Below are 27,750 nucleotides of genomic sequence, written 5' to 3' on the forward strand. Positions count from 1 at the left end.
AAAAAGAAAGGTATGAAGTTTTAACTGAAAAGTTCATCACGAGTCCTTTACTTGCATGACTTCCCATCCAGTTGTACTGGAATATCCTGATGTTCAGCTTTTTGCTCGGGTGCAGAGCAAGTCACAAGGCACAGGGAGTGAACAAGTGCCACCCACAGAGCCCACGCCAGGCCAGCTGCTCACACTCTGCTGGACCTTGTCACACTGACCCCTGGAGCTGCTGCTGGCACCTTTGTAAAGTGCTGCACAAATGAAAACTCTTTTTATTCTCCAAAGACAGAAACATCCCAAAATAAGTGTTGTCACATGCAGCAGGAATTGCAGACATACTGAAATACATGATATTACAGACAGGTCCACAGGCTGATGTCAGGGCAGCTGTCTCCTAGAGATCCTTCTGGCCTTGTATCAGTAAGGCCTAAAATATTATGTTTGTATAGAAAAGGCATGAGCATCAGGAATGTGCTCCTGTCTTGGTTAATGGGCAGAACCATCCTTCATCCAGTTGGGAAAGCTGAGCAATGGATTCTAAGCATTTCCCTATTTTATTGTTTTTCAGACTACAATCAGAGGCAAATTAATTCCCCATGTAATTCCATTGAAATCTAGTACATTAAATGAAGGACTACATTTATTTAAGCTTGTACCAATATTTATGAGATGAATTCAGGCCCAGAATGTGTTGGCTGCTGGCCTTTTATTGGGAGAAGAACAGGATTGCTTTAATGGAAAAACTCCCCAGCCACTGGGAGTGACAGTGGAGACTGGGGAGGAGGAAGGAGAAGAAAAAGAGCAGAACAGAATGTCAAGACCACAATAATTAATGCTTAGTGAGGCAGAAAAGGAGACATACTCAGAGGACAGAAATCCAGCACTTTAATTCATATGTTGTGGAGTTTCATAGTCAAATCAATGGCTTGAACACAGCTTTATCTACACAGGTGACACAAGGAGCTTACACACTTTCTGTTATTTCAAAAACTACAACCAGCATTAAATTGTCCTGCCACAGCAACAGGAGTCCTGCCAGACTGCCATGGAAGCAGGGACAATACAGGAAGGAAAATATTTTAAACCTGACTCATTTTAGATTTCAAAAGTACAACTGACATTGTTATGCCAGCAGCACAGGCCTGCACAGGTGAGAGTAAGAGACAATTCATTTCAGTGCAGAATGATTATTTGGGTGTATTTGAAAGTAATTCCAGATAACAGAAGTAGAAAGAAGCTGGAAAACATCAAGAAGAAAGTTCCTCTTCACAGAAACTAATATATGGAAGATGCAGATCCTTCCAATGTTTTGTACAGCCTTTTTAAAGGTTATTTATAAGTTCCTAAGGCTGAAGAATACACCTCTTGGAAGACAGAGATTTTTCACAGCCCTTTAAATTAGAAAAAGTTCATTAATAGAATCAAAAGTTCATCATAAGTTAGAAAAATTTCCATTTTCTAACTGCATCTCTCTATCAGAGATTACATGAAAAGGCAGAAAATGTAAGTCCATAGGCCCAAATAATGTGATTTGTGATACAGAGGTATGTGTGCCCTCTGAAACCCTCAGCAAAGGGATCAAGAGTCAATAATGGTTTCTTCAGCTTTTTACAGGGGAAGCAGTTTAGAAGCAAAGTGTCAGTCTCATGGAAATCACCACATGGAAATTACTGGTGAATTCAGGGACAAAATTATTAACAGGAGCAGTGGAGAATCAGTTGAACTTCTTTAGTTCTTTGAAAATGTTATCCAATTGTAGTTGGGGACCCTTTTATAATTTGTAGACCAGAAAACCTCCCTTGTTAATCTGTACACTCAGATAGTATTTGAGTCTCATGGACTTTCACATTTTCTTTGCAATTAGGTTTTGTCAGTTATTTGTAATTTTGTCACCTCCAGAATGTATTACACCATCATTTAGGGCAAGCAGAGGGACCTTTGGCACCACCAGTCTGTGACTGCAGAGGAGTTTTGACCAATGTGCCCACACCACACTCAGACTCTGCCCATTGCTTTGGATACCTCCAGTTCTTGGTGAAATTCATACTTTTAGTGATACATTGGGAAGCCTTTGATAATTTGGAATTCCATTTAAATATAGTGTCTCCTTCAAATCTGAGTTGTTGCTGTTGGAAGCTTGGTTTTTCCAAACCCAACAGCTGAGTATTTTTGAGACCAAAAATCTGCAGTTGGCCCATCCTGGGCACTGTAAGTCAAACCAGCTGTTTTCAATGTTACTGTATTTCCATATTAGAATTGTCTGGTTCTTTGCCCCTTTGTTGCTGGATTGGCAGGGATGGGGTATTCCTGGATTTTTGAAGGAGCTTTACAAAAGGCAGATCAACTTCCTAGCCTGGAAGTCAGAACATTCCTGGTTTTACAGGTTTTTATGCACAAACCTGCTGGCCTGTGGGGACTAAGGAGTGCTGCAAAACCTCTCCTTTGTGTCAGCACAAGGAGCGGTTTGAGCCCTCCAACATCAGGAAAATTGTTACACACCAGGATGATCCCTTCCAGACCAGGCAGGCTGGGGCTGAGCCCTGAGATGCTGCATAATAAACTAAATAGGAAAATGTGCATGTCTGAAAAGGGAATTATCTCTGTGGTATAATGACTGCTATGCCTCCCTGGTGTGGGACTTTGTTCAAGCACTTTTTTTTCCAAGCTGCTATTGCCAGCTCCAAATGTTCAAGAACTACAGTTTGACCCTCAAAATCACAAGCCTGTCTGTGAAATTATAAATGTGGAGCTCTTTTACTGTGCTTTCTGTTAGGGTGCACCTGGGTCACACTTGCAAGCTTTATACTCTAACCATTAGGACTAGAAACTTACTTTAAATTAAAGAAAGAGGAAAGCTGAGTTTCTAACCTCATTACACAACTGTAGTAGCTGGAGTGTAAGTGAAACATCAAACATCACAAGACTTGTGATAAAATCATGAGTGCTGACAACATCAATTTAGAGTAGGAGGTGGGATAGCAGGGGAAACTCAGGGCAAATGGATTTACTTTTTATCTTAATGTTTTTACAAGCTGTCTGCTTTTATCTTTAATCAGAAGTTTTCAGTGGCAGTTCTTTCTTCGTGTATCTGTGCATGACATTAAAAGGTCACTTCTGCATTAATACCTGATGCCATTTGCTAACTGCATCTCTCTATCAGAGATTACATGAAAAGGCAGGTGTACTGATGGTACACCTGGTGCTAATATCACAGCAAAGAGGAATTATGGAAGTCCAGGTCACGAGTGCATGGGTAAAACAGCATTGAGAGGGATTCTAGTCCCCTGTGGGGTGTGTGTGTGAAGAATACAGGATGTTTCTCATGACTCTGATATTTACTGTCTGAGCAGAGAATATTGTATGGAGAATGTGCCAGCAAAGCTCCACAGTCTTTGTGGAATGGGTTGTTTTAAGGCACTGCATGCTGGATTTTTTTTTTATGCCTGAAAATTACCTCAATGAAAAATAACATGGAAACTTACAAAGGTGGGTACAGTTAAACCTTTCATTAGAATAAATTGTCTGTAATTAAGCCAAGTAATTAACGGATCACTATGATTATAGATCAACAGACTGCCCAGATCAAGAATTCAGGTCAGTTTTTCATGATGCCAAAGTGACAACAGTGACAAAGTGGTCAGCTGTCCCTCCACTATTAGAGGCAGTTTCCAAACCATGCTTTTATTGTTTGAAATGCTCCAGTTTGAGGGAATTGTGCACTCACCAGTCCTTCCAACCACATGCAAAGAGTTGTCAGTGGCAGGTTCCTTGCTCACCCAGCTGCTGGTCTGATCTGTCACTGATCTGAGAGTGCCAGGGCAGCAGAGTGGCCACTTAGAAGGCAGCTCCAGCACAGGGAATACTCCTGCTCTGCCATCATAATCCTGGGATTTAAAGTAGGGAGCTAAGCCTGGTCCAAATGGTCAGTTTGCTTCAGCTGCTTAGCACAGCACCAGGGGTACAAGCAGAGTGCACAAATGAATTTCATGGTGACAAGCCAGAGGTTTTTATATGACATAATGCTGATATTATATATCTTCCACTCATGAAACCAGCTCCAGATGCATCTGGGTGGGACTGGGGTCTTTAGTTCATGGGTGATTATGTTGCTAATTGGAAGGAGAGACACAGCCCCTGTGTGAATCAAGAGGAGGTGTTGAGGGTCTGTAGTATGGCTCTTTTCACAGCAGAAGGGATCCAGCCCAGCACTATTCCAGCAGGTATATAATGAAATCAGAATATTCCATTATTCCTCCCAAACACATCACAAACTCAGAAAATTCAAGACAAGTATACACAATTTGAAAATCCTAATTACCATAAGTTTGCTTTGATGTGATACATAACCACAAGTAACTCACAAGCATAAGAGAATTTCATAGTTCATAGTCTGAATTTGGGAAAAAAACCACAATTTGAGAAGAGAAATTACTTTTAAAAATATGTTTCGGTGCATTTTTGTTCCACAAACTGCTACAGGAACAGGGTTTGACCTGTTTGCTCTCATGCAGGTGATTTGGTGTTCGGTCTGATTTGATAGATTTCATCTTTCTACAAAACTCAAGTACAGAGGTCAAAGAAGGAAATGCTTTGTCATCCCTGCCTGCTTTCATGGGGGAGCATTGAGGTTAGCCTTCTGGATGTAAAATCTTACCACAGAGACAGAAAACAAGATTGGCTAACCACAATGACTTGACTCAAAGAATTAGCAGCTCTGACATAATGGAGACATTCCTGAAAAATCTCAAGTCAGAGTTCTGCCCACTTTTGTGAATAAATAGCAATCAAAAAATCTAGGGCAATAAAACTCCATAGGCATCTCAGAATTTTATTTCAGCCAACATCAATCTTCCTTCCCTTCAGACAAGCTAAATTATACTGGTAAATCAGCGACATTAAATCAGTCAAACCAGCTGAATGCAAAAGCTGAGGGAACAGACCAAATTTGAACTGTGTATACTGAGAGAAAGAAAACTGCTCATAAAGTTAAATCTTAAATAAACATGAACTTTTAGAGGGGGTACACAGGGAAAAGGAAAGACTTCAGTCCAAAACTTCAGAGAGGCCTCTGAATAAATGTACAGGGAAGTGGGAAATGGACTTGGGTTTCTCTGTGCTTCAGAGGCTGCAGCTTATGGAGCCAGAGCTGTAAAAATCAGACTTACCCAGAGGATAGGGATAGAACCATGGCCTGGCAGGGCTAAACACCAGGAGCATTCCCAGTCTGATGGATTCTGTAGCTGACACTGCTGGAATGATGCTGTTGGAGGAGCAGGATCCGGCGGGTTCCAACCATCTGCACAAAGTAGGCCACGGCTCTCGGGGGACTCCTGGATGTCACTGCAGTGGCTGAGGACGTGACATCCCTGCCTGTGCAGCTCAGCACCAATCCTGCAGGGACATCCCTGCCTGTGCAGCTCAGGACCATTCCTGCAGGGACATCCCTGCCTGTGCAGCTCAGCACCAATCCTGCAGGGACATCCCTGCCTTTGCAGCTCAGGACCATTCCTGCAGGGATGGAGATGCTGGCGTGCCGGCTGCCAAGTCACCAATGGGGCAGTGAAACCTCCCTGTTGAAGCTGATTTGTGAGGAAGATACAGGACCAGGAGCTGCTGAGCTCCAGGGCAGTGTGTGTTTGGTTCTGCTGATCATACAAGAGGGAAAATTCAGTAATGGAACCTCCACTGGCTGAGGTAGCTGTGGAAATGCTGACCACACTGCAGGGTCGTGCCTCAACCCCTGTGAGACTCCAGAGGTAAAGGCACTCTTTTCACTAAAGCCAAGGACTTGTCTTACATCACCCATATCTCTCCCACACAGCTCCCAAATGACACAGGACACGGGGTTTGAATGCTCCAATACAACATTCTTCAAGCTTGCCACATCTGTAGGAACAGGATGGCTCACTGCTTTGTAGGTGCCCTGGAACAACCTTTATTCAGAGCAAATGTTGGGGAAGCTCTAATGAAAGAACACCCATGCACATACAGACAGCAGAAACCAGTAAGAAAATCCTGATTTTCTCCTCCTGTACTGCAGATCAGCTGCAGGAGGCATTTTGCTGTTCCATCCAGTGAGGCAGCTGTGAACTGTCTGTGGCTGGGATCTGCCATGCCCATATGACCATTTTAAGTGAGGTTTTCTCAAGGAGTGCCCAGAGATGGAAAACTGAACTTGCCTTAATGCAGAGTTCACCACAGATCTCCCTCTGCTCTACTCCTATTGAGCAAGGAACATCTGAACTTGTCTGCAGAAAGCAGCTGAAAAAAGGCAGAAGGGGGTAAGAATGACTTGAGATTACTCATCACTTGAGATTCCTTTGATTTCCTCTCACAATATGAAACAGTAGAGGTGGAGCAGGTTTAGTAGATCAGTGAATGCATCTTACTTGAAGAACAGGATTAATATCTTCCCACAGCCATCCACAATGAAGAATTCTTCAGTTGCCAAAATAATTCTGTGCTGAACAGAGGAATCCACAGGTGGGAAGCAGTTCTCAGTGAATTTGCTTTCTGGGTACTTAATAACTGCACATATTCAACAGCATCACTCTTGAAACAAATGAGCATTTTTTCTGTGGTGCCCTCCTGCCCGTTGGCCAAAGGGATCAGAATCCCCAGTTCTATTCCTAAAGGCTGGATCCACACTACCAACTGGTGGGTTGATCCTTGCCAAGACATTTTTAGAGGAATTATAAAAATCCCTCTTACAGAGGGGAATTATATGCAGTACTTAGGCAAAACAGGCATTCCATTTATAAATATAATTACTTCTGCTATTCTATCGAGAAAAAGAATGTAGTAGTGAGGGATACAACAGAGAAAATTATTTATGTGTTGACACTTGACAATATAAATAGAAAACAGATCTGGCTGGAACTAAGTGGGAAATGAAAAAAACATGAGAAAATATGTAACTGAGATTACCAGTTGGGGGGATAATTTATGACCACTCCTAGTGCATTCTTTCCAATGGAAGTTCAGTCCTTCATTTTGCTTTATGTTTGGACTGTAATTATGTGTGCACTTCATTAGCAACAAATGCACAAGCTTACTTTGTGTGTTTTTGGCAAATTATCTTCTTTTGACTGATGCCCTGAACACTACAAAGCAGACACTGGTCTGCTGTGTAAAAGAGGGAACAGAAGATGGCTTGGACATCATCCCTGTGCTTTAGTGAGCTGTAGCACAGGTTGGGGAAGAAAGGAGTGAGAGTGCCATTCACACTCACAAGCAGTGACTGGATGAAATATTATCTGTCACCTCAGGAATGATTCTGACCCCATCTCTTGTATTCATGCTCCTTTTACTCAGGCTGCTTGCCTGGGTATGTCCATTACTGCACATCTTCTGCTTTAGATTTGGGAAGAGTATTTTTCTCCAGCATCTTCATTCTTAATATTAGTGATTTATCACATATGGTGCACTATATTTTTACAAAGCTGTAAGATACCATGGTGATTAACACCATATGAGAACCTAAATAGAAGGGAACAGGATAACAGAAACGTCCTCCCAGCAGACACAGGGCTTTGGCTTGTTTTTAGAGACAGTATCTCAGCTGCATGATTTTACTCTGTACATAAGAATTCTAAAATTTCCATAATAGAAAACTGTACTGTACTTGACAATGCTGTAGAGAGAACAAAAAACCTATGTTTAATTTCCCTCTAGCCTTTAACTAGGATTTTCAGATCAATTTGGAGAGATTGATTAGTCTAACTCTTTTGATCATACAGATTTATTTATTTGATTTTAAAAGGCAGGACAAAAAAAATGTAAGAACCACAAGTATTACCCCTTGTGTTTATACATGTACACAGATATATTCTGGTAGGAATTTCTGGTAGGAAAATATCCCAGCTTCACACAGCCTTGCAAACTTGTCCTGTCAATACTGCAGTCACCACACAAAATCTATGCACTGAATTGACATGGTAATGAGAAACTAATCACATTTTACTTACCCACCCAACTACTGTGAAAGCCTGGAGACACTGAAGGCTGCTTCAAATGAACACATCACTGCTGGGCACGGCACAGCCCTGCTTTCCAAACAGCTCTGTCCTCACCCACCTGGATTAGGGCTGGGAGAGCCTTCCCCCCTGCACCACTGGATCCAAAGCAGGGATTTTACTGAAGTGTGGCAGCCAGCAAGAAAAGGGGGGATTGTCTCTAGGCATGGGATAAACCAGAAAGACAGCCTGGGGGTTGCTGGAAAAAGTCAGGGTGAATCCCCTGTGGTACAAACGTGCTGGACATGAATTTTGGCTCCTGCTGGGCTCCCACAGCAGACAGGGGAAGCCAAAGGGGTGGCTGCAGGCTGAGCATCCCTGGCTACTGCTTGCTCCTCCAGGGCCAGGGCTGGCTGCTCCTCCAGGAGGACCAGGAAGGATGCAGGGAGCGTGGGGAGATGAGCAGCTCCACATGCATCTTCCCCCCGAGCAGCACAGCACAGGTTAAATTAAAAAATGCACTGGGGAAAAGGTTGTTTCTGGAAAACTGGTCACTAGCAGCCAGGCCCCCAGGGATGCTCTCCTTGCCTAAGGATGAAATGGGATTATGATGGTAATGTTTGCTGCACTGTAATTAAGGTGGTGTCAGGACTTTCATTAAAAAGTGTGTTTTTGTTGAGGGACTACGGCTTGGAGAAAATTTTTGCTTGAGGCTGAAATATAACATGGTTTTCAGCCAGAAAACACATGCACAACCATTATTATATATGTAATTTAGATCTTTAGTCTTGGCCGTGAAGGCTCTGCTATTGTTTCCATAGGGGTATGTAGCTAATTGGTTTAAAAAATTAGTTATTAAAGAAGTGAAAGACTGAATTCTGTTCTGGAACCCCTGTATGTGACATGTCCCCATTAATTGTCTGCAATGAACTCCAAAAACCAAAGGACAAATGCTGCTCTTTTTACTCAGACACACAATGTTATTGAAGTAAACAGCTGGAAACAGGATTGGGCACCTGTGTCCAAGTGTTTACCTCACTACAACCCAAGGCCTCTCCCACATTATAACAACTCTACTGAACGTGGGGCAGAGATTATTTCCTTGCAAAACTGGCAATCTAAGGCAAGCCTATTTTCAGAAACAGTATTTAAATTCCTATTATCATAGCACCCAGGGTCTCAGATAAGGAACCACAACCTTGTGCACGAGGTTCTGTGCAAAAACACAGAATAAAAACCCAATATATGGTACTGCACACCAACAAATCCTTTCCCCCATTTTGTGGCCAGGTTTGTATCATTTCTGTTAAGTAATCTGAGTGTAACACACCACTCCTGCAAACAGCAAACACTGCTCAGACATTTATTTAACTTTCTGCATGATAAAGTCCCAACTTCACAGCAATCTATTGTCTTTCCCCAGGGGTGCACACAAAGGGCCCAACTACTGCCCTGGGTTCTTGCTGCTGGCTCTGGGGTTTTTCCAGCTTTCAGGTACTAATTTGATTTTCCTCAAACTATTTGGATTAGAACCCCCACACAATTAATAGTATGTCACAAAAAGATTATTTCTCTGCTGCTCACCACCACATAGATAAAAGAATACTGAAGTTTATAAAATTACAGTTCCATAAATGTGTAAACTAGACAGGAATTCATAGAGAATGGAACAGAAGTTCCTAAGTAACTTGTAGATATTTATGTGACTTTACAGGGATGCTAAAAAAATACAACATTGCACTTTTCATTGTTCCTTCCAAGAAAAAAATATATAAATTGTAAGTTTAGAAAGAATTTAAATATTTCTGCAAATGTTTAAAGACAGAATAAACTTTAATCAGGAGGTAGTTGTCTCCAGTGAACCTATTTATGCATCTAGTTACTTATCTGCCTAATTTAGCATCCCCAGGATCATGGCCTCAGTTTGGAATAACTTAATGAATTTCAGTAGAGTGCCTCAGCTACCACTTGTAAAAATAGGATGATTCAAATGCAAATCAGTGCAAACATGTGCAAAATTAACATTCCTAATAGACAAAGCTTCTCCATATAGGAAGGTATTATTAATGCTACTACCAGAGGTAGGCAAGCATAATTCCTCATGTGGACAAACTCACTCAGAGTACCTTTTTTTGATTAGACTTAATCTTAAAAAAAAAAAAAAAGCAAAAAAAAGCCAGAAGATGTGAGGATGAGTGAGTTTGCATGAGGGTTACACTACAACCACTGGTTTTAAATTCACACTCTGGCGTGCACAAAAAGAACATTTTTTTATGAAGATAAAAGCCTCCACGTGTAATAACTCGATATATAGACAAGCCCTAGGGGCTTGCATCTTGAGCACTTAACATTTTTGGCCTCATCTTAATGGATAAAAAAGGTGTGTTTCTCAGTCACATTAGCCCAGTCAAAGGAGCTTAATATGATGAAAAGGCCGTGGGGTTTGGTGAGGCTGAGGTGTAAAGGTGTGAGGCAGCACATCCATCACAGCCTGGGCACTGCTGCCTCCAGCACACTCTGAACTGGGCAGGGGCAGCAGGCAGGGATGGGAAACTGGGATGGTGAACGGGATGGGGAACTGGGATGGGGAACTGGGATGGGGAACAGGGATGGGGAAATGGCAGGGATGGGGAAATGGCAGGAAGGGATGGGGAGCAGGGAGGGATGGGGAGCAGGCAGGGATAGGGAAATGGCAGGGATGGGGAAATGGCAGGAAGGGATGGGGAACTGGCAGGGAGGGATGGGGAGCAGGGAGGGAAGGGGAAGTGGAAGGGATGGGGAGCAGGGAGGGATGGGGAACTGGCAGAGATGGGGAAATGGCAGGGATGGGGAGCAGGCAGGGATAGGGAAATGGCAGGAATAGGGAAATGGGAGGGATGGGGAGCAGGGAGGGATGGGGAGCAGAGATGGGGAGGACACAAGGATGGGGAGCAGGGAGGGATGGGGAGTAGGCAGAGATGTGGAAATGGAAGGGATGGGGAGCAGTGAAGGATGGGGAGCAGGTAAGGATGGAGAACTGGCAGGGATGGAGAACAGGCAGGGATGGGGAGCTTGGCCTGTGTCAGCCTCACATTCCTACAAACTCTGGATCCGTTCATGTGGGGTGCAGCTGCTGGCCAAAGAAGTTGGGATATTTCGTGGAGGGGAGCAGGTGAGAAAACATCAACTAGAATGAAATGGTTTTTCCTCGTGGGCTGTGAATGCCTCTGAACAGAGCAGTTAGATGGATTCTAGGCAAACTGGACCTCCACACTATGTGCACTGCTCCAGAGCCCCTGGTAACTGGAATTCTCCAGCTGTCTGGGAATGCTGCTCAGGATGAGAAGTGAGGCTTTTGCCCCACCATGGCAGCAAAATGCATCTCCCCAAACTGCTGGGAAAGTCCCCAGTGCTGAAGGAAGGGTGTGTGTGCCATACCCACTGCCCAGGCTGTGCTGCTGCCTCAAGTAAGGCAGATCCACGAGATGACAAGTAAGCAAAACTGATGAGAAGAAACACTTCAAGTTTGAAACTGGGCTTCCACAACACATTGGTTAGCATACGACAATTAGCATATGCTAACATTTTTTGTAGCCCAGCCAAGTTTAGTACAAATTAACCAGAAGTCACGTATTTGTATGATGTAATCCTGATTTTGTCACTTGATTTAGGCTTTGTCTAGAACCCTTTTAAATTATCTTGGTCTTGGTTTTTGTAACTGAAAAAAAATCCAGTAATTTGGCTACTTCTGGACTACCTGGATGAATGTAAATGCAGATGTAAAACAAGTATCACAGGCAGCTGATGTGGTTGCTGCACTCAGCTGCCCCTCCACCTTCATCCTGAAGTTTGCTACAAGGAGAACCATATGGGATGTGAGCAGCACCAAACTGTCTGCAGTTTTCAGAGCAGCACACTGAAGTAAGCAGATGTTGAACACAGTCAATTACCAATTTAGCACAGGGTAAGACAAAGTGGTTCAATATCCTGAACATTTGAATGTTAGCATGTTGCTGATGGAGCTTAAATGCAGCTTTTGTGATAACTTGGGATGTTTCTGCAATGAGAACACAAGTGCGAAGAAAACAAAAATTAAACTTTTATTTGGTTCATGTAGTAATGGATGATCATTAAACTGGCAGAGTTCTGAATTAGTCATAAAACAGAAAGTATCTGGATCCCATTCCTGATATAATCCAGAATAATTTTCTTATTATTTATGTTCCATACACTGCTTTAGTTGTATAAAGACAAAATAATATTTATATTCCAGTTGTCATTTTCCTTTAATTGTAACAGAATAATTTTCCTTAACTAGTTTATTTAAGACAACATCCTGTCTTCAACTTCTTCTGTTAGTAAAGTATTTGTTATTAAGCACATTGGGACAATTTAGGATGTTTTGAAATTAAAACCACTAGCATGCCTTTTTTAATCAGAACTGCAAGGATCTCACTTACATTTCAGAAACAATTCCAAAACTACAGAAATGTTTATTTTAAGGAAGGCTAGAATGTAAAATTCTAGTTGAAAGTTTCAACACTGCCTGCCCTTGAAAGTTTAAAAAAAAGCAGGTGTGTCAGCTCACCTGAGTTAGTTGACAAGGAACTAGAGGCTCTCTTAACATTCAGTAAAGCAGAAAACCTGTTCATTCAATATTATATATTTGCTGCAAAAGCATGTGTTTTCCAGACAGCGAAAATTTATAATAGGTGGTTAGTATGGCCAAGGTATAAACGTAAAAATTTTCCTGACAGAACTGTTCAAATATCCTGAATCAACAAAGCACTCCCACACTGGATTTATGTGTGGTGACACGTCTGCCAGCTCGTCCCTCTGCCTTCTCCGAGTGACAGCAAATACAGTTTCCTACAATTCCATCTCCGCCTCGGGTTCCTGCTCACGAGTGTCTCTCAGTCCTGCACAGTTCTTCACACCTTTGATTGCCCCAGCAGCGGCTGCAGCTGTTCACAGCACAGACCTGCCCAGCTGTGTTTGGACACGTCAGGAGATAAGGCACAGCAGCAGAACTCATAGGCTACGTCCCTAATTCTCTCCTGTGCTAGACCACACTACACCAACGCTGACTTAGTCCTGCCTCCACTCCTGTTTTATATTGTGGTAACTACATACACACATAATTAATGTATTAACAGAAACAAAAGGAGAAAAAAAATTTGAGTTACACATCTTTGTGTAAGACCCACACCTCAAAGCTCAACCACTTGCAGGTGATCCAAAGGTACTAAAAAACGTTTCCATGGGGGCACTGGGTGAACAATGCACGGACAGGGGAACTCTGTGATTTCACCAGACACGTTTGTGCCACGGGATGTGGCAGCTATTCCCCACACACCAAGCAGTTGATGTGAGCCCACGGTGTGCTCATGTGCCACAGCTCCAATCAATTTGCACACGCAGAGTGGCTCTGGCACATCCAGGCTCACCCAAGCCATGGTGCATGTGCACTGGGTCCGCTCACGCACAGCCAGCGTTTCAGGAGATGGCCATTTATTTTTTTAGTGGACCAGATGGCAACCTGGCAACTCCAGCAAATGCCACACCAGCCATCCCACTGTGCAGAGATGGTGGCCTTTTCCTTCCCTCTCCCTGCCCCTTTTTCTCTCTACTCCACCCAAGCCTGGGCCTGTATAGCATTAAATGTTTTCAGTTAAATTGCGTTAACTTGTCCGAGTTAACAAAATTCAAAGACATTTTCTTCTGTCAGACAACATGTAAACACATTAAGATCCTGTATGTGAAACTCTATGAGCAGTATGCCCATGCTGTTATTTGCAGACTTCATAACACAAACATTTAACTCAGGATGTATCCTTTTATTTGGCATAAATGAGTACATTTTCAGTGATAGGGCCAAGAAACAATACCAACGATCCAGCTGTTCTCCTTGCATGGTTAAACAATAGGGATGGCTCCATATAATTTTATATGCATGTAAGTGGAGACAAATGTGTTACTTTCTAATGTATTTCCTACATTATATGAAAATGTCACAAAGGTCTACTTAATTACTCACAAACCTAAAAAAGGAATCAACAAAGGTTTTGTTATGAAATGGTTCTGAAGAAAACAGGCCAGCAAAAGTCATATTTGCCAGAGCATACAATTTAATTTTGTATTCTGACGCTGACAAGTGAAAAATTGGGGAAGGAAAAGCAGTGAAAAGGTCTGGACTGCTTTATTTTTACTTAAAAACACACCAGCGACTAACATCAGCCCCTCCTTCCCTCTTTGTACCTGTGTGATACCCCAGGCCATTTTATCAAGCGAGAGTCAAACAGAAACCTAAAAACCACTGGAAACACGCTCCGTGCGGGGCTCCCGGGATGTGTTTACTCGCACCCTCGGGGCTATCGCTCCCCACCACGTCTGCAAGTCCGGCGAAGTTCCCGAACCCGCCCGCCCAGCACGAGTCGCGGCGCTGCTCTGCCGTCCGTGCGCGCCGGTCGGTGATTCAGCATCCGCGCCCCGGCCCCGCTCCCTCCGTACCCGCCGCTCCGGCCGGGAGGGAGGGAGGGAGGGAGGGAGGGAGGGAGAGCCGGCCGGGCTGGGGCCCCGCGGGGGCGGTCAGGGCTGCCCTCGGGGCGGTGCCCGGCGCGGGGGCCCCGGGCCGCGGCCGCGCTCCGCCGGAGCCGCTCCCGCCGCGCCGGGGCAGCGCCCGGGAGGAAAGTCCGGGGCGCGGCCGCTTCCTCGCCCCGTGGCCGGACTTCTCTCCGGCCGCGAGGCCGCGGCGCTCCCCCGCCTCCCCTCGGAGCCCGAGTCCCCGCTGGCCTCCGGGACACGTTAAATCCCGTGTAATGAGGCTTAACCCCGCCCCGCAGCCGGGCGGGCGGGCAGGCAGCCAGCCAGCCGGGCCCCAGCCCGGGGAGCCCCCCCGCCCCCAGCGCCCGCAGCTGTTCCAGCCGGAGCTGCTGGAAAGCGGCCACGCTCCCCAGACTTTGTCTCCCTCGCACACAGCGCTGAACTCTGCTCCCTCCCTCCTTCCCATCCCCCGGGGCGCCCGCGGCTCCCCCCGCCTGCACCGCCCCGAGCCGCAGACGCGCGGCGGGGGAAGGGGGAGCGCTCCCCGCCGGGCTCCAGCCGCCTGCCCGGGGGCTGCGCGGGGCGAGCGCTGCCCCCGGAGCCGCGTCCCGCGGAGGGCAGCCCGTGTGCGGCCGCTCGCATGCAGAAGGGGCTTTTCCTTTTCCACGGCGAAATTAATAAAAAGAAATAACAGGGGCGGGGGAGCGGCTGGGGCAGCGGTGCGGGGTGGGGTGCGCGGAGCTCCCCGCGGCGCCGCGTCCCGTCCGCGCCCCGCTCCGCGGTTTCCCCGCAGCCCGGCGCGGCCCCAGCCCAGCCCGTGAGGTCGGCGGGCGGCGGATGGGTGTCTGCGCCGGGGGACGGGCGGCGGGCGGGCGGGGCAGGCGCAGTGTGGGGCCGCGGCAGGGGAGGAGGAGCAGGGCGGTCGGTCGCTGTGTCTGTGTGTCGCACTGGCGGGGGGGAAGGGAGCCGGGGAGGCGGGGGTTACACACCAGGGCAGCGCCGGGATCCCTTCTCCACCCCGCGGGGAGGGGGCAGGGCGCCGCCTCCTCCTCCTTCCTCCTCCCCCTTTTTCACCCTTCCTCCTCCTTCTTTCCCCAAAGTTAAACTTCCTGCTCCCGGCCCGGCTGGGAAGGGGACGCGGAGCCCGGCCGGACTCAGCCCCTCGACACACACAACAGCTGGAGCTGTCAAAACTTCCTCCGCTCGGCCTCGGCCCCCGCCGCCTCCGCCGCCGCCGCCCGCTCCTCCTCCGCCCCCGGGGGCTCTGCGCGGGGGGAGGGCGCAGGGCCAGGGTACAATGAAGCGGCGGCCGCCGCAGCCGGGCAGCGCAGCAGCCGGAGCCGCCGCCAGCGCCCGGGGCCTCTGAGCGGGGGCGCCCAGCGGCGGGACCAGCCGCGTCTCTGCCGCTCGCTCTCTTCACCTCCCCCAGCCCCGACAGACCCCGCCGAGCCCGGGGAGGGTGTTATTGTGTGTGAGACCCTTCCTTCCGTCCTCTGCGCTTTCTCTTCGCCCCCCCCTTTCCCTCCTCCTCCTGCTCTCCCCATGCTGCTCCCCCTGCTACCTGTGCTGGTCGGCGGCGGCTGAGGCCAGCGATGCGAGGCGGAGGTGGAGGAGGCGGAGGTGAGGAGGAGAGGAGCCGCGGGAGCAGGAGGAGCATCGGGATCCCCATCACCATCCTCATCTTCATCCTCATCATCATCATCCATGTGTCTCTCTCGTCCTGCTGACTAGGATGTCAACGGAGGACAAGAGTCTGGTGGTGGCGGTGGTGGAGCCGCCTCAGCAGCAGCAGCAGCCCCCCGAGCCTGGAGCTCCCCCCCCAGCAGCAGCAGCAGCAGCCACAGACAAAAGACCTAGGGGCCGGCCTCGCAAAGATGGCGCTTCCCCTTTCCAGAGAGCCAGAAAGAAGTAAGTTCAGCGTTTGTGTGTGCGAGGCAGAGAGGGGCCGGGGCAGGCGGCCAGGCGCAGGCAGAGCTGTCAGTGGAGACTCGCTACTCGCCCCCTCCCTCTGCCTAATGCCATTTTGAGAAGGGCCCTTCTTTCTTCTCCTCCTCTCCCCTTTGCACTTTCCCCTCCTCCTCCTCCTCGTTTTTCACCTTTGTCTTCCTCCGCCCGCTCACCCTTTTCCACTTTTCTTTCACCATCCCTATTCCTTTCTTCTCCTCCTTCTTCGGAGTTTCTCTTTAGCTCTTCCCCCTCCACCCTCTTCCTCCTTTTCCCCTTGCCTTTGCACCTTCCCCCTTCTTTTTGGGTCCGTTCCCTTCCAGGACGCTCGGCTGCCTTCAGCGTCGCCTGGGTAGTCCCTGTGCGCTGACGGTAGTTCCTCGTCGCTTTCCCTTGTTATGCCCCCCCCCCTCCCCTTCTCCTCCTCTTTTTTGGGAAGGAAAACACGGTTCTGGGCGGGTGGCGGGCAGGACACCCCCGCGCCCCCGCGGAGTTGAGGCAGGAGTTTCTCGGCGGCGCGGGGAGCTGTCAGCGGCCGCCGCACGGAGGGACGCGCCGGCGGGACGGTGCCGGAGCACCGCAAACCCGCGGAGCATGGCGGGGGAGCCGGCTCCCGGCCGCCGGCAGCTCTCCCTCCGCCGCGGCCTCTCCCCGCCGGGGGCGCGGGCGCTCGCCCGCCCCGGCGCCTCCCCCGCCCCGCCGGGCGCTCCCCGGGGGCCGGCCCGCTCCCGCAGCCCCGGGCGGGGATCCCGCAGCCTCGGGCGGGGATCCCGCAGCCCCGGGCGGGGATCGCGCCGCGCCGCGCTGCCCGCGGACGGAGCGGGGGTGGCCGCGGTGCCCGGGAGAGGCCCCGGCGGCCGCTGCCCGGGGAGCGCCGCTGCCGCGCTGGCTCCGCTCCCCGCGGGTTATTTTAGAGTGGGATGGAGCTTGCCATGGCATAGCTGATGGCAGCGGTAATAGGGCAAAGCTCCACGTTTGGCCGAGGAGCGGCAGGAGGTGACCAGAGCGGCTCCTGCGCTGTGCGGTCCGTCCGAGCCTCGGGGTTCAGAGGCTGTTCCTTCCCTTTGTTTTGGGGGACGCGCTCGCTTTGACAGTGCCGTGTTTGCCCTGGCTCTTCCTTAAACATCCTGGCCCATCCCAAACATCATTGTTCATTTCCGTGCCAGAATCATTTCGGTTGGAAAAGACCTTTAAGGTCAAGCCCGACCATAAGGTCACAGTGGAAGTCCACAATATGACAAGGGATTCTGCTGGGCTGGACCTAAACACATGCAAGGACCGTGCATCTTTTATATGAGTTCGTTTTTACAAATATATAAGTATCCCAGGACAGAACTATCATTAGTTTGGGATACATGATTTTTTGTTCTTGTTATTTCCATTGATGAAAGTTTACCTGCAAAGATTTTCATGTCACCTCTGGTTTTGGGGAAGGTGTGTTGTTTCCAGCTCCCTCTTTTCATTATCTTATGTATTTTCCTGATAGAATTTTTAATACAGCTGTCGTTGAAAGTAGTTGGCATATGTACACGTGGTGAAGTTCTTGCGTTCATCTCCTTTATGCTTAGTTTTACATACTTTGGTTTTATTTTTACTTACAGAATCCAAACCTTACATAGGAAACCTTTGAATGTTTTATTTTGAAGGAAATTTTTCTGAAGAAAAATCCAAATGCAACTGAAATGTACCAGTCTACACAAAAAAACCCCTAAATAGTGTTATGTGTGAAAATTGGCATATCTTGTTAGGCCAGTTTGAGGTTGTATATGCACTCTTGAGGAAAAAATGTATGTGTTAAAGAGGTAATTCCTTGCCTTCAGATAGGTTTTTGGTGTCATGGGAATGTTGTTGCCTAGGTTTTGGGAGAAATAAAATATTCCTGTAAAATATGAACTTATTCTGACATGATTATAAGGATTTATGTAAAAGTGGGAAATTAAATTAGCTGAGACAAAAATTAAAATGAATCAATACTCTTTTTGTTCACACTGATTGTTCCTGACTGACATGGTGCTCTCTGTCCTGCTGCATCTTTCTGCAAATCCTGTAGTTTTGGTAAAGGCATTATGCTTTTGAAGTCTTAAATGCTTTTGAAACCAGAGTTTTATAAAAAATTGTTTTTTCTAGCAATGCACAGCATAGGTGTAGTCTGGTGGTTTGCCGTTGCGTCCATTTTGGGAAGAAAATGGTTTTATTTTGTAAGTTTTCCTATTTACAAAATACAGATTACAACTAGCCTAGCAAATACAGAAATGAGACAACTAAAACTATTTTCTATTTTTTCCTCAGAGTGCTTGGTCTTGTCTTCCTTTTCACTTCTGTGCTTTCCAGTTGGATTAATGTGCCTCATGTAAACCAGATAAAAGAGCATATGTCAGACCATTTTCTGTACTGTAATCACATGTCTAAATCACTATTAGCCAGTCAAATTGTTCAACTGCTTTATCCCATTATAGGAAATGTTCCACTGAATGTTCAGTCTAAGTGCAGTCTAAGTAATGATAAAACGAAGAGAGAGCCCTGCATTAAACTGGCAAAGCCAGAATAGAATAATTCCTCAGCTCTGGATGCCTTCATTAAGCAGCAGTGCCATATTGGAGAGTGCTTTAGGTTGGTACTTTACCTTCTTTGAAGGCCATGTTTTTAAATAAATTTGTTGAGTTTAAGCAGACAGATGGAAAACTGCCTTGAGTCTGCTTGTGTGAGATGCCAGGGATTCTCAGCTCTTCCCAGAAGTAGGCTTATGTTAAAGGAGCAGAGGGTCCTTCAGTAGGACAGTGCTTGCCCACATCTCATTCTGCATTTTGCCTGGTTATCAGTAAAAACTCCAGTGGTGCTATGGACACAGATAAGTACAGGGAACAGTGGAGGCTTCCTGTAGGTGAAGAACTGGGAATCGGTGTCATCAGTACCTGGAGAGAGGTACAGATGGTAGAATGTGGTGCTAGAGCAGCCTTTTATCATTGTTTGAAGGATCTAGCTTCATGTAGCACTGTCAGGAGAGTTAATCGTAGGTGAACAGTTCATTTTTATTATTTATATTGTAATTGTGCCTAGAGGCCAGGGCACCATTACACTACACGCAGTACAAATGCATAAGCAAAGGTTGTTCCTGTACAAACAATTTCTTAATTTAAATGTAAAGATAAGACAATATGTCAGTGTAAGAAATGTATTGGGAAAGCCCAAGGGAGCTGTGAGAATGCTGTGAGCAAAAGAACATGCAGAAGTTCAAGTACCCTGGCTACCTCAGCATTGGGGAGTGATGCACAGGCATCCAACTTGGGGGATATATTTAAAGCAGGGTAGCATTGTCACCCTGAGGATTTTCACAGAAAGCTGCTTTCCTGCCTGAACTGCCAGGCCAACACTCCTGTTTTCTTCCTTAAGCTTTAACAAGGAGGTATATCTGTACAGAACAGCAACTCAAATTTAAGAGGTGGAGCAAGGACAGGCCATGCAGAGCCTTGAAATTTAGAGCAAGGAGGTTGTTCATGCTATGGTGCATCAGGGAGAATACAGAGAACTGTAATCAAAGCAGTAAATGAAGAAAATATTTTTGTAGTATTGCCTTTCTGCCTTAAAAGGTAGAAAGACTGAATTTATAAAAGTTGAAAAAAGGTAGTAAAGTTGCATTACTAAAGCTGGGACATGATGGAGAAGAAAGAAGCTTTCAGATGCACAGGATTGTAGAGGAAAAATGGAAATTAGGTGCCACTTCTCTGTATGGCCTGAAATCTTGGGAACTTAACTCTTGCTTGGATTATACTTTAAGTTCCAGAGTAGGGAACTGAAGGATAGGAATGTGGTTGAAAAGAAGTTGTAGAGGACGGGTTCTGTTTTAACTGTGTACAAACAGCTGGTTGTTCATGAAAATGTATCAGAATAGCATTGTGCAGGTGCAGTGAACATTTTTGTCACCAATTTAGATAGCAGAGCTTTCTTAATCTCTGCAGGTTATAGGCAAGACAAACAGATGCAGCTTCTTAGCAAAATTTAGTAGCAGAAGTCTCATTGATTGTGACCCTTTATAGATCAGTGTCTAAGCTCACTTTAAACATTATTTTCAGCATCCATCAGATCTTTGTTACAAGTTGTTTTTGCAAATGTGTTCAGTTTAAAGCAGTATATAATAATGCTTTCAAAATTGTAGAGAACATTTTGTGTGTCTTTTTAAATTACCCATTTAAATTACCCATGTTTTCATTTCTGTAGTTTTCATTACTTTGACCAATGTAAACTGCAGTAGGTTTTCAAAGGCCATTGATTTCACATGTGCAGATAGTTTGAGGACCTTTAAGCATAAGTGTTTTTGCTGGGAAGTGATTATTTGAGAATTTTTATCATCACATCAGTTGCATTTGCATTAGGATAGGCCAATATTAAAGATACCTACTCTCATTTCGAAAGAGCCTTAAAATGTTGGATGGAGCTTTATAGCTCAGCTGTGTTTTTTTAGTTCATCACACACCTTCTGTGTGATACTTGTGTCTTTGCTTGCCTGCCCTTTTCTCAATTCAAAATTTAACATTTGCAAATGTAAGATGTATGTTGTGTTGTAGAATAAGAATGTTCCTAAACAAGATCAGTCAGGGGAGGTCATCCCTACCTGGCAAGACAGAGGTTTTATGATGGACAAGCTTTGTACAACTGTTGCACAGCGAAGGGTTAATGTATTAAAGCAAACACTGGCCTGTACAAGCCACGTGTATCAAACTGTTTGGCCAAAAGCCAGAAGGCACATAGTGGAACACAGAGTGAGGAGGAGATGAGGTGTGAGGATTGAAGTTGGCTCTTTGCAGAACAGGGCTGAGCTTTGTGCCATTTTCTTCAGCAGCCCATGTTCTGTGACTTCCTCCACCGTATTTGAATTGCCAAGCAATTCCCCAACTGCTTTATGCATTTTTTGCACAGGAGCCTGGCTCACAGTGCTCAGGAGGTGAATGATATCTGTATTAATCTTCAGCTTTTCAGTTCTTGATACGTGCTTGTGTGACGGATAGGGTTTATAGAATTGTTTTGCCACAAAATTGTTAAAATACAGATTTATGTAGAGTCTTTGCTTGTGTCTTAAGGATGAGTGAAGTTCAGCTGAATCCTGGAAATAGATACACAGTTTTCCCAATTTGAAACAGACTTGCTGTGAAGGACTCTGAGACTTTGTTTTTAGCATTTCAGTTGTTAGTTTCTCTGTGTTTGTATTTAATGATCCATTGAACTTCTGTAGCACTTGTCATGAAGGGACTACCAAGAGCTGTCAGACAGATCAAGTGTGATGGCTGTTTGAAATCTCAACATGCTGGTCACAAGGAATGTCTTGCCCAGTTTCTTGGTTGCTACTCCGAGCCATCTACACACCAGACATCTCTTCATCCTGTGTGCAGTGACACTGGAGACTTTTCCCAGCTTAAAACAATAAAAACACTTCCATTTTCTTGGCTTTGCTTGTGGATTTTTTTTTTCTTGTTAGCATGTTAACTCCTACTAACTTCTTGTCATTGTTCTTTCATAAGATAAGTAATTGGAAATGGACATTTCTATTCTTTGTCATCATTTCAGCTCAGAGATAGTTTTCCAAGGCAGTTGGTTTGCTGAGAATAGGTGAACTCTGCCTTTCTCAGGCTGGAGTTGTTTTCAACTCCTTGCACCACAGCAGTACTGGAGGGGTAGCAGGGTTATGTATTATCAGGGAAAACAGAATTTCCTTATCCACCACTAATGATCACTCCCTTACACAGAGTTGTTATACATTAATGCTGTGAAATTAACTTTTCAAGAAATGCTGTCACAGGTACACTAAAATGTTACTAATAGCTAAATAATTCGCTGACTGACAATTCCAGGAAATATTGAAAGCTTTTCTCTTATGTTTAATATATTTGATCACCAGTTCATAAAATCTGTATGGTTCATATAGTTTGGATAAATACAGAGGAACAAGATTTTACTACTTTTTTGCTTGTAACTTGTACTTTTCATAACCTATACTGAATTCTGCATTTTTTTGTTCTGGTTTTTTTTTTTTTTTTTTTTTTTTTTTAATTTCCACACTGGAAGGATGGCACTGGAGAGTGCTGTTCATGCCATTCCTCTATTAGTCAAAATAACTTTGGCACTTGTTTCAAGAACTACTCTAAGTTCTTCTACCAGCACTGGTGCTTTTGAAAGCAAGTAAGATAAAGTAGGAAAACCCTTAAAACCTAGAATATTTATTACTTATAGAAACATAGGGTGTGAGTGTGCATCAGGTGGTTATTTTCCCCAAACACCATAAACCTCAAGCTGGTTCTGGCAGCGAAAAGGAGCAGCGGCGCTGCCTTCCCTCTGCTGCCAGCTGTTTGTTCTCTCCCCTGTGCTGACCCAGGCACTTGTGGTGAGCTGGGCTGGGAAACTGAGCTGGGGTAGGACTAACCTGGCAGAGAAACGTGTTTGTGATAGCACGAGGGAGGAGGAGGAGGAGGCCAGAGCAAGGGCCAGGCTGCTGCAGGGAGGCAGAGCTGCGGCTCCTGGCAGCACCGCCAGCCTGCAGCGCTCTCTGCCAAGGTGCAGCCTCGGCTCTCTGAAATTTGGGGGATTTTGGTTTTCAGGCTAACTCCTTCGAGCTTTCCAACACAGGAGATGGGGATTTTTACAGGTTGTTCAAAAAGAAATGGTGATGTTGAGATGGTTCTTCACAGCATATAGATAGAGGAGTTGTTCTCCTCTTCCTTGCCTCAGACATTGGCATTGATTAAATGAGGAATTTCAGTTCCCGCTTTGATCTTGGGAATCATTCTTAAACTGAGTATTTAAAGCACCCTCAAATAACAATGTAAGTAAAATATTTTATGTTAACAATAATTTCTGGTATACTGGAAGCTCCTTCCTACAAGTATATCAATATATAGGCATTATAATAAAATCAAATGAGATCTTGCTTCTTTCAGAATATTTATGTCTTTCGCATTTTTTTGGGAAGTATTTTTACCAAATCACACGTGCACCCAATCCTACTGCCAGCCATTTCAATATAAATTTATAATTACTAATTTTCAGTGCTGTATTTATCAACAGTCTAATTACTTTCCTTGAAGAAACTGCTGGAAGCACTATCAAACTGGGATGTTTCTACCCAGTCTTTTGGCATTGGGTAGGGGGAGGGAAAAAGAGGCCTTTTTTTCTTCTACTGCATTATTACTGAAAATCTTGCCAAAACTAGTTTTAATTAAGCTCTCAGGAAAAAAAAAAAATCAGCTTTAGAAAAAAATCACCAGTTTTTTACTTTGTCTATTATATATTTATATTCCTTGGAGCATATCACTTGTATGTCACAGTAAGATAAAAGGGATTTTTGGTAGTGAATATGTGGTCCAAATGTGCAGTCTCTGCCACTAAGCATTTGCTGACATCTGAGATGGCTCTTTGTGATGTGAGTCTGGAAGCTGTAGCTAATCCAGAATGACCTCTGGAACATCCCAGTGTTCATGGAACCTGGATGTTCCAATAATGGTGTCTTACCCTGCTGTCTGTCTGGCAGTGAAGGCTGTCTGCAGTGCTCTTAGGGCTCAAGAGAACAGGACAGGATGGCTCCATATTGTTACTAATAAAGAGAGGAGTAATTCCATCTTAGAATTTGGGAGATTTATTAGTAAGCCATTTCATAAACCCAGAATGTGAATTATTCAGGGTTCTTTTTCCTGAAGTGTGAAGTTCAAAAGCACAATGAAATTATTTTAAATAAAAGGAATATTTCGTTTTCCTGTATCAGCAGAGATAAATGGAACTGTGTGGGCAAAAAAGACTTCAGGGTGATATTGCTCATCCTTCTGTGTGTTGTGTGTGTGTTCCATTTCTGACAAATGGTTCTCTGACTTGTTTTTGAAGTATTTAGTGAATGCAGTTCCCCTGTATCTCTAGGCAATTGGTTTCAGTAACTAATTTTGTGTAGTATAAAATAAATATTCTTTACTGCTGATTAAGCCAGTTTTGTCTTATATTACTCACAGCTAAGACTCCACAGCTGAAATGGAGAACAGTTTTTATACAAAACTTTTTTCAGGTGATTGTCTCTTTTGTTCTGCACTGAACAAGCTTAACCTCTTTAGCAACATATTGATTTAACTGATCTATCCTTCAAAAGATTTCTAGTATTTTTAAATTTATATTGGTTGATATGCACCACTTCTAAATTTATCGGAATCATTTTTGTTAAGATCTTGTCATCAAAAATATTTGTAGCCCCTGCCTCTGCCATGTCTTGTATGTAACTCTTCTGTGTGTGTCAATGACCTCATGCAGGTTCTGGAGGAAGGGACTTTCTTGCAATGTTCATCCACATGGATTGAAAGAATTTGCAAATAAAACCCCTCTGGGTGCCATAGCTCATTGCTGCCAGTCTCTCTTAGGGCATTTTAACCAGGACTGTATTAAGGAAGATGATTGCTCATGGTTTAGAGATTACTTTTCTCTGTTTCTTAAGCATTATGTGAAATTCTTCCAGTCCTGCTGACTTGAATTTCTCTGATTATTTAGTCTAGCAACAAAATCAGTTTCTAGTATTAGCTACAATAAATCTGTTTTTTGAAGGCTAAAATACAGAAAATGGCATTTGAGTCTGTTTTGTTATCCGTTTGTTCTTTCTAAACACTATTTGTACAGACTTTTGTGTTTTACTTCTTGCTTCTAAAATATTTCTGAAACTTTGTTTGCCTTTTATACTGCACAGTGGTAATACTGCATGCTGTGCTTTTATCTCTTCTGATTTTTATCCCTGACAGTTTATGCTGTTCCTTTATGTTCATTAAAATGCCCTTGTTTCCATTCCTAATATGATTCTTTCTAGTTTCAGATCCTTATTACAGGCTGCTTTTATGTGGCCTGTATTGTTCATATACATTTCCTATCTCTCCCCTGCTTTTGGAATACTTTGCCATTGTGCACATTCCAGTGCAGTAACTGCCAGTCCTCCTTTAAATTGTAGTCTCAGGAGATTCTAGCAACAAGTTCAAAGAGTTTGTTGAAATTTGCTTTTCTTCTTTCAGTTAATTGAAGATAAAAACTTGCTCTCCCTCTCTACTGCTCTCGCTTTCCCCCTTCCTTGGCACAGCGAGTGCTTCTCGTTACCACTTCCAGCCAAATCACTGTACACATTGAGATGTTTAAAATGGAGCCTGCCCTAATAGAGTGAAGTGTGAAGTAACTGCTCTTCTGGCACCCTCAACTTTGTGAAACAGTTGTCCTCAGCGTTTTCACAAACATGTTGGGCTGTTTGTTCTGATATTTTGGTTTTCTATTAGACGTATGGATGATGAAGGCCTCGTCTTACCCTCCGAGATACGTGCTCTGAAAACTTCTGCTAGCTGATTCCAAAGACTGAGCAGCTTCCTCAGATTTTTCTCTCCCAGCCTTCCCAGTTCCTTTTTCCCTAGTTCCCATTCTTTGTTGCTTATGTGTTGGTTTCACCTCCAGCATTTTTCCTTGTAATAAATGCAAGTGACTATTTTCTTTTCTTACTGTGGCCGACTGAACTGGATGGGACTAGAACTTAGAAATGGGCCAGATGCTTTTCTTTGTGAAGAAAAGCTTGGAAAAAATAATTTGGAAATAAAAAGAACTGATCATTTCAATTTCCTTAAATTTTTCCCATTTCTAAGAGGGGCTAATTTGTGGCTGTGCTAGTGTTTTGTATGGATGAGGGGCATGGCTGTAACCAGCAGTAGTGTTCTGGCACATGAAGCACTCAGCTTCTTGTGAGAAACCCAGCAGGGAATGTTTGGAGTTGCTGGACACTGTTGTCCCCAGCGTTGTCTCCGCTGTCACACGGTTCCAGTGGTTGCTCATCCAGTTCTGACCACTCTGCCAAAACAGTTCTCAAGGTTTCGTGTGGTCCCCACGCTGTTCCCAGCATAGTTTGTGTGGGGCTGCTTTGTGTGGGAGTTTGGGAATTAGATAGTGTGGATGGAAGCTGTCCGGCGCTTGTCAGCCTCAAGGCCACCACCACCAACTACCTTTAACATATTGGTATAACCATAACGGGATTTGTTTTGTTGGTGGTGTTCTTTCAAGGAGGAATTAAATCAAACTGATAGAATTCTCATCAGTTTCACTTTCAGCCTCCTGGGCAAAGAGTGTGCCACAGTTAATGTTCTCTAACCCATAGGGATGTGAGTTTAGGAGGAACAGCTCACTGCAGAATTGCTCTAGAGGGAGCAGAGGAGATGGGATGTACAAGCCATGAGGCTCTGGGAAATGCTGGCTTTCAGTGCTGCACGATGTTTCCTGGTTCATGTTTGGAGTAATTAACCTTGCATCAGGCATCCTGGTAGAGATTTATATAAAGGAAAGTGCAAAACACATTCGGCAGGAATTCTAATTTATATTTCCGCCTGTGTCTTCCAGAAATCCTTTAGGAGGGAACTGGGCCCAGAAATGGGAGGCTATCTCAAGAAATAAATGATCTGTAAGCAAAATTATTAAAAGAAATAATCTCTGAGCTCTTTCATGTAGCACTAAGGGCTGGCTCATGTCTGGCTATGCTGTTGTCTCTTTCTTTGATGGAAAGGGAAAGTATTCTTTGTCTTGAGGTACGCTGTGGATGGCTTGGAAATACATTCATTTCAAATGTATTAGTTGGTAAAGGACAAATATAAAAGCTTGGTAAAGTCACATTTCATGTGCTCTCTATGTGGTCTTCTCAGACAAGGATACATTGGTAGAGCAGAACAGAGAAAGTACTGTTGGTTGTGAACCTACTTTATGGACAAGCAGAAAATCTTGATCTCAAGGCTTGTTAACCAGATGCTGTCAGTGGGGGATATAAATTACTGATACTGTAGATAAATATTTGTTTAAGAATATTTTCAGCTTACTTTTTTTAAATTAATGTGTCTCTTTTCATTCTACTTACTTTGGACTATCTTGATAGGAAAAAAATAACCAGTTTTTACATTGTTAACTTGGCCATGTTATTTTAAAGGCTTTTTTAGACCAATAAGAGTTTCTTGTCTATACTTAGTTAACATGCTCACACTTAGAAAAAAGTGAAGTCATAGTTATCTTGGACATGTTTAAACTTGAGTTGAAGCTTGGGCTTTCAGCTATTCCATATCTTCTCAGATGCACTGTTTTCCTCATGTGGCTAGAATTTGAAAAAGTATTGTGATAGATATTTGTTAGCTGGCTTTTATCTAAAGACTATAAATGTTGTTCAGTTAGTTAGTTGTTAAATATTTCTGGAGGTCTTTCCTCTCTTGGTTTTTTTTTTTTTTTTCTTTTTTGTCTTTTTGTCCCCTAGTGTGTAGCCTGAACTGAACCTGGGGAATTTATATCTGCATGGATGTGACCACATCATGTGGTGTGG

At 44.7% G+C, this 27,750-nt stretch overlaps 1 protein-coding gene and 1 long non-coding RNA gene across 10 annotated transcripts in view; one reads left to right on the top strand and one right to left on the bottom strand.

The window, feature by feature from the left end:
- Nucleotides 1-15,351: 15,351 nt before the first annotated feature.
- On the bottom strand, nt 15,352-16,866 carry LOC110484561 (uncharacterized). The gene is made up of 3 exons (XR_004147735.2): nt 16,702-16,866; nt 16,030-16,195; nt 15,352-15,415 (listed from the first exon to the last, which is right to left on the bottom strand). It is a non-coding gene; the product is annotated as an uncharacterized LOC110484561 (long non-coding RNA).
- Nucleotides 15,785-27,750, top strand: part of KMT2C (lysine methyltransferase 2C) — a 189,860-nt gene continuing 177,894 nt past the window's right edge. For 8 of the 9 annotated variants that reach the window (XM_021555312.3, XM_021555311.3, XM_021555313.3 and 5 more), the window contains exon 1: nt 16,191-16,376. In XM_021555312.3, coding sequence (XP_021410987.2) covers nt 16,201-16,376 — 176 coding nt within the window. In that variant the 5' untranslated portion in view covers nt 16,191-16,200. Of the gene's footprint in view, nt 16,089-16,190; nt 16,377-27,750 lie in introns of those variants that run through there. The other variant, XM_021555310.3, reaches the window with a different exon arrangement.

This window comes from Lonchura striata, chromosome 1 (genome assembly GCF_046129695.1).
Source record: "Lonchura striata isolate bLonStr1 chromosome 1, bLonStr1.mat, whole genome shotgun sequence".
NCBI lineage: Eukaryota > Metazoa > Chordata > Aves > Passeriformes > Estrildidae > Lonchura > Lonchura striata.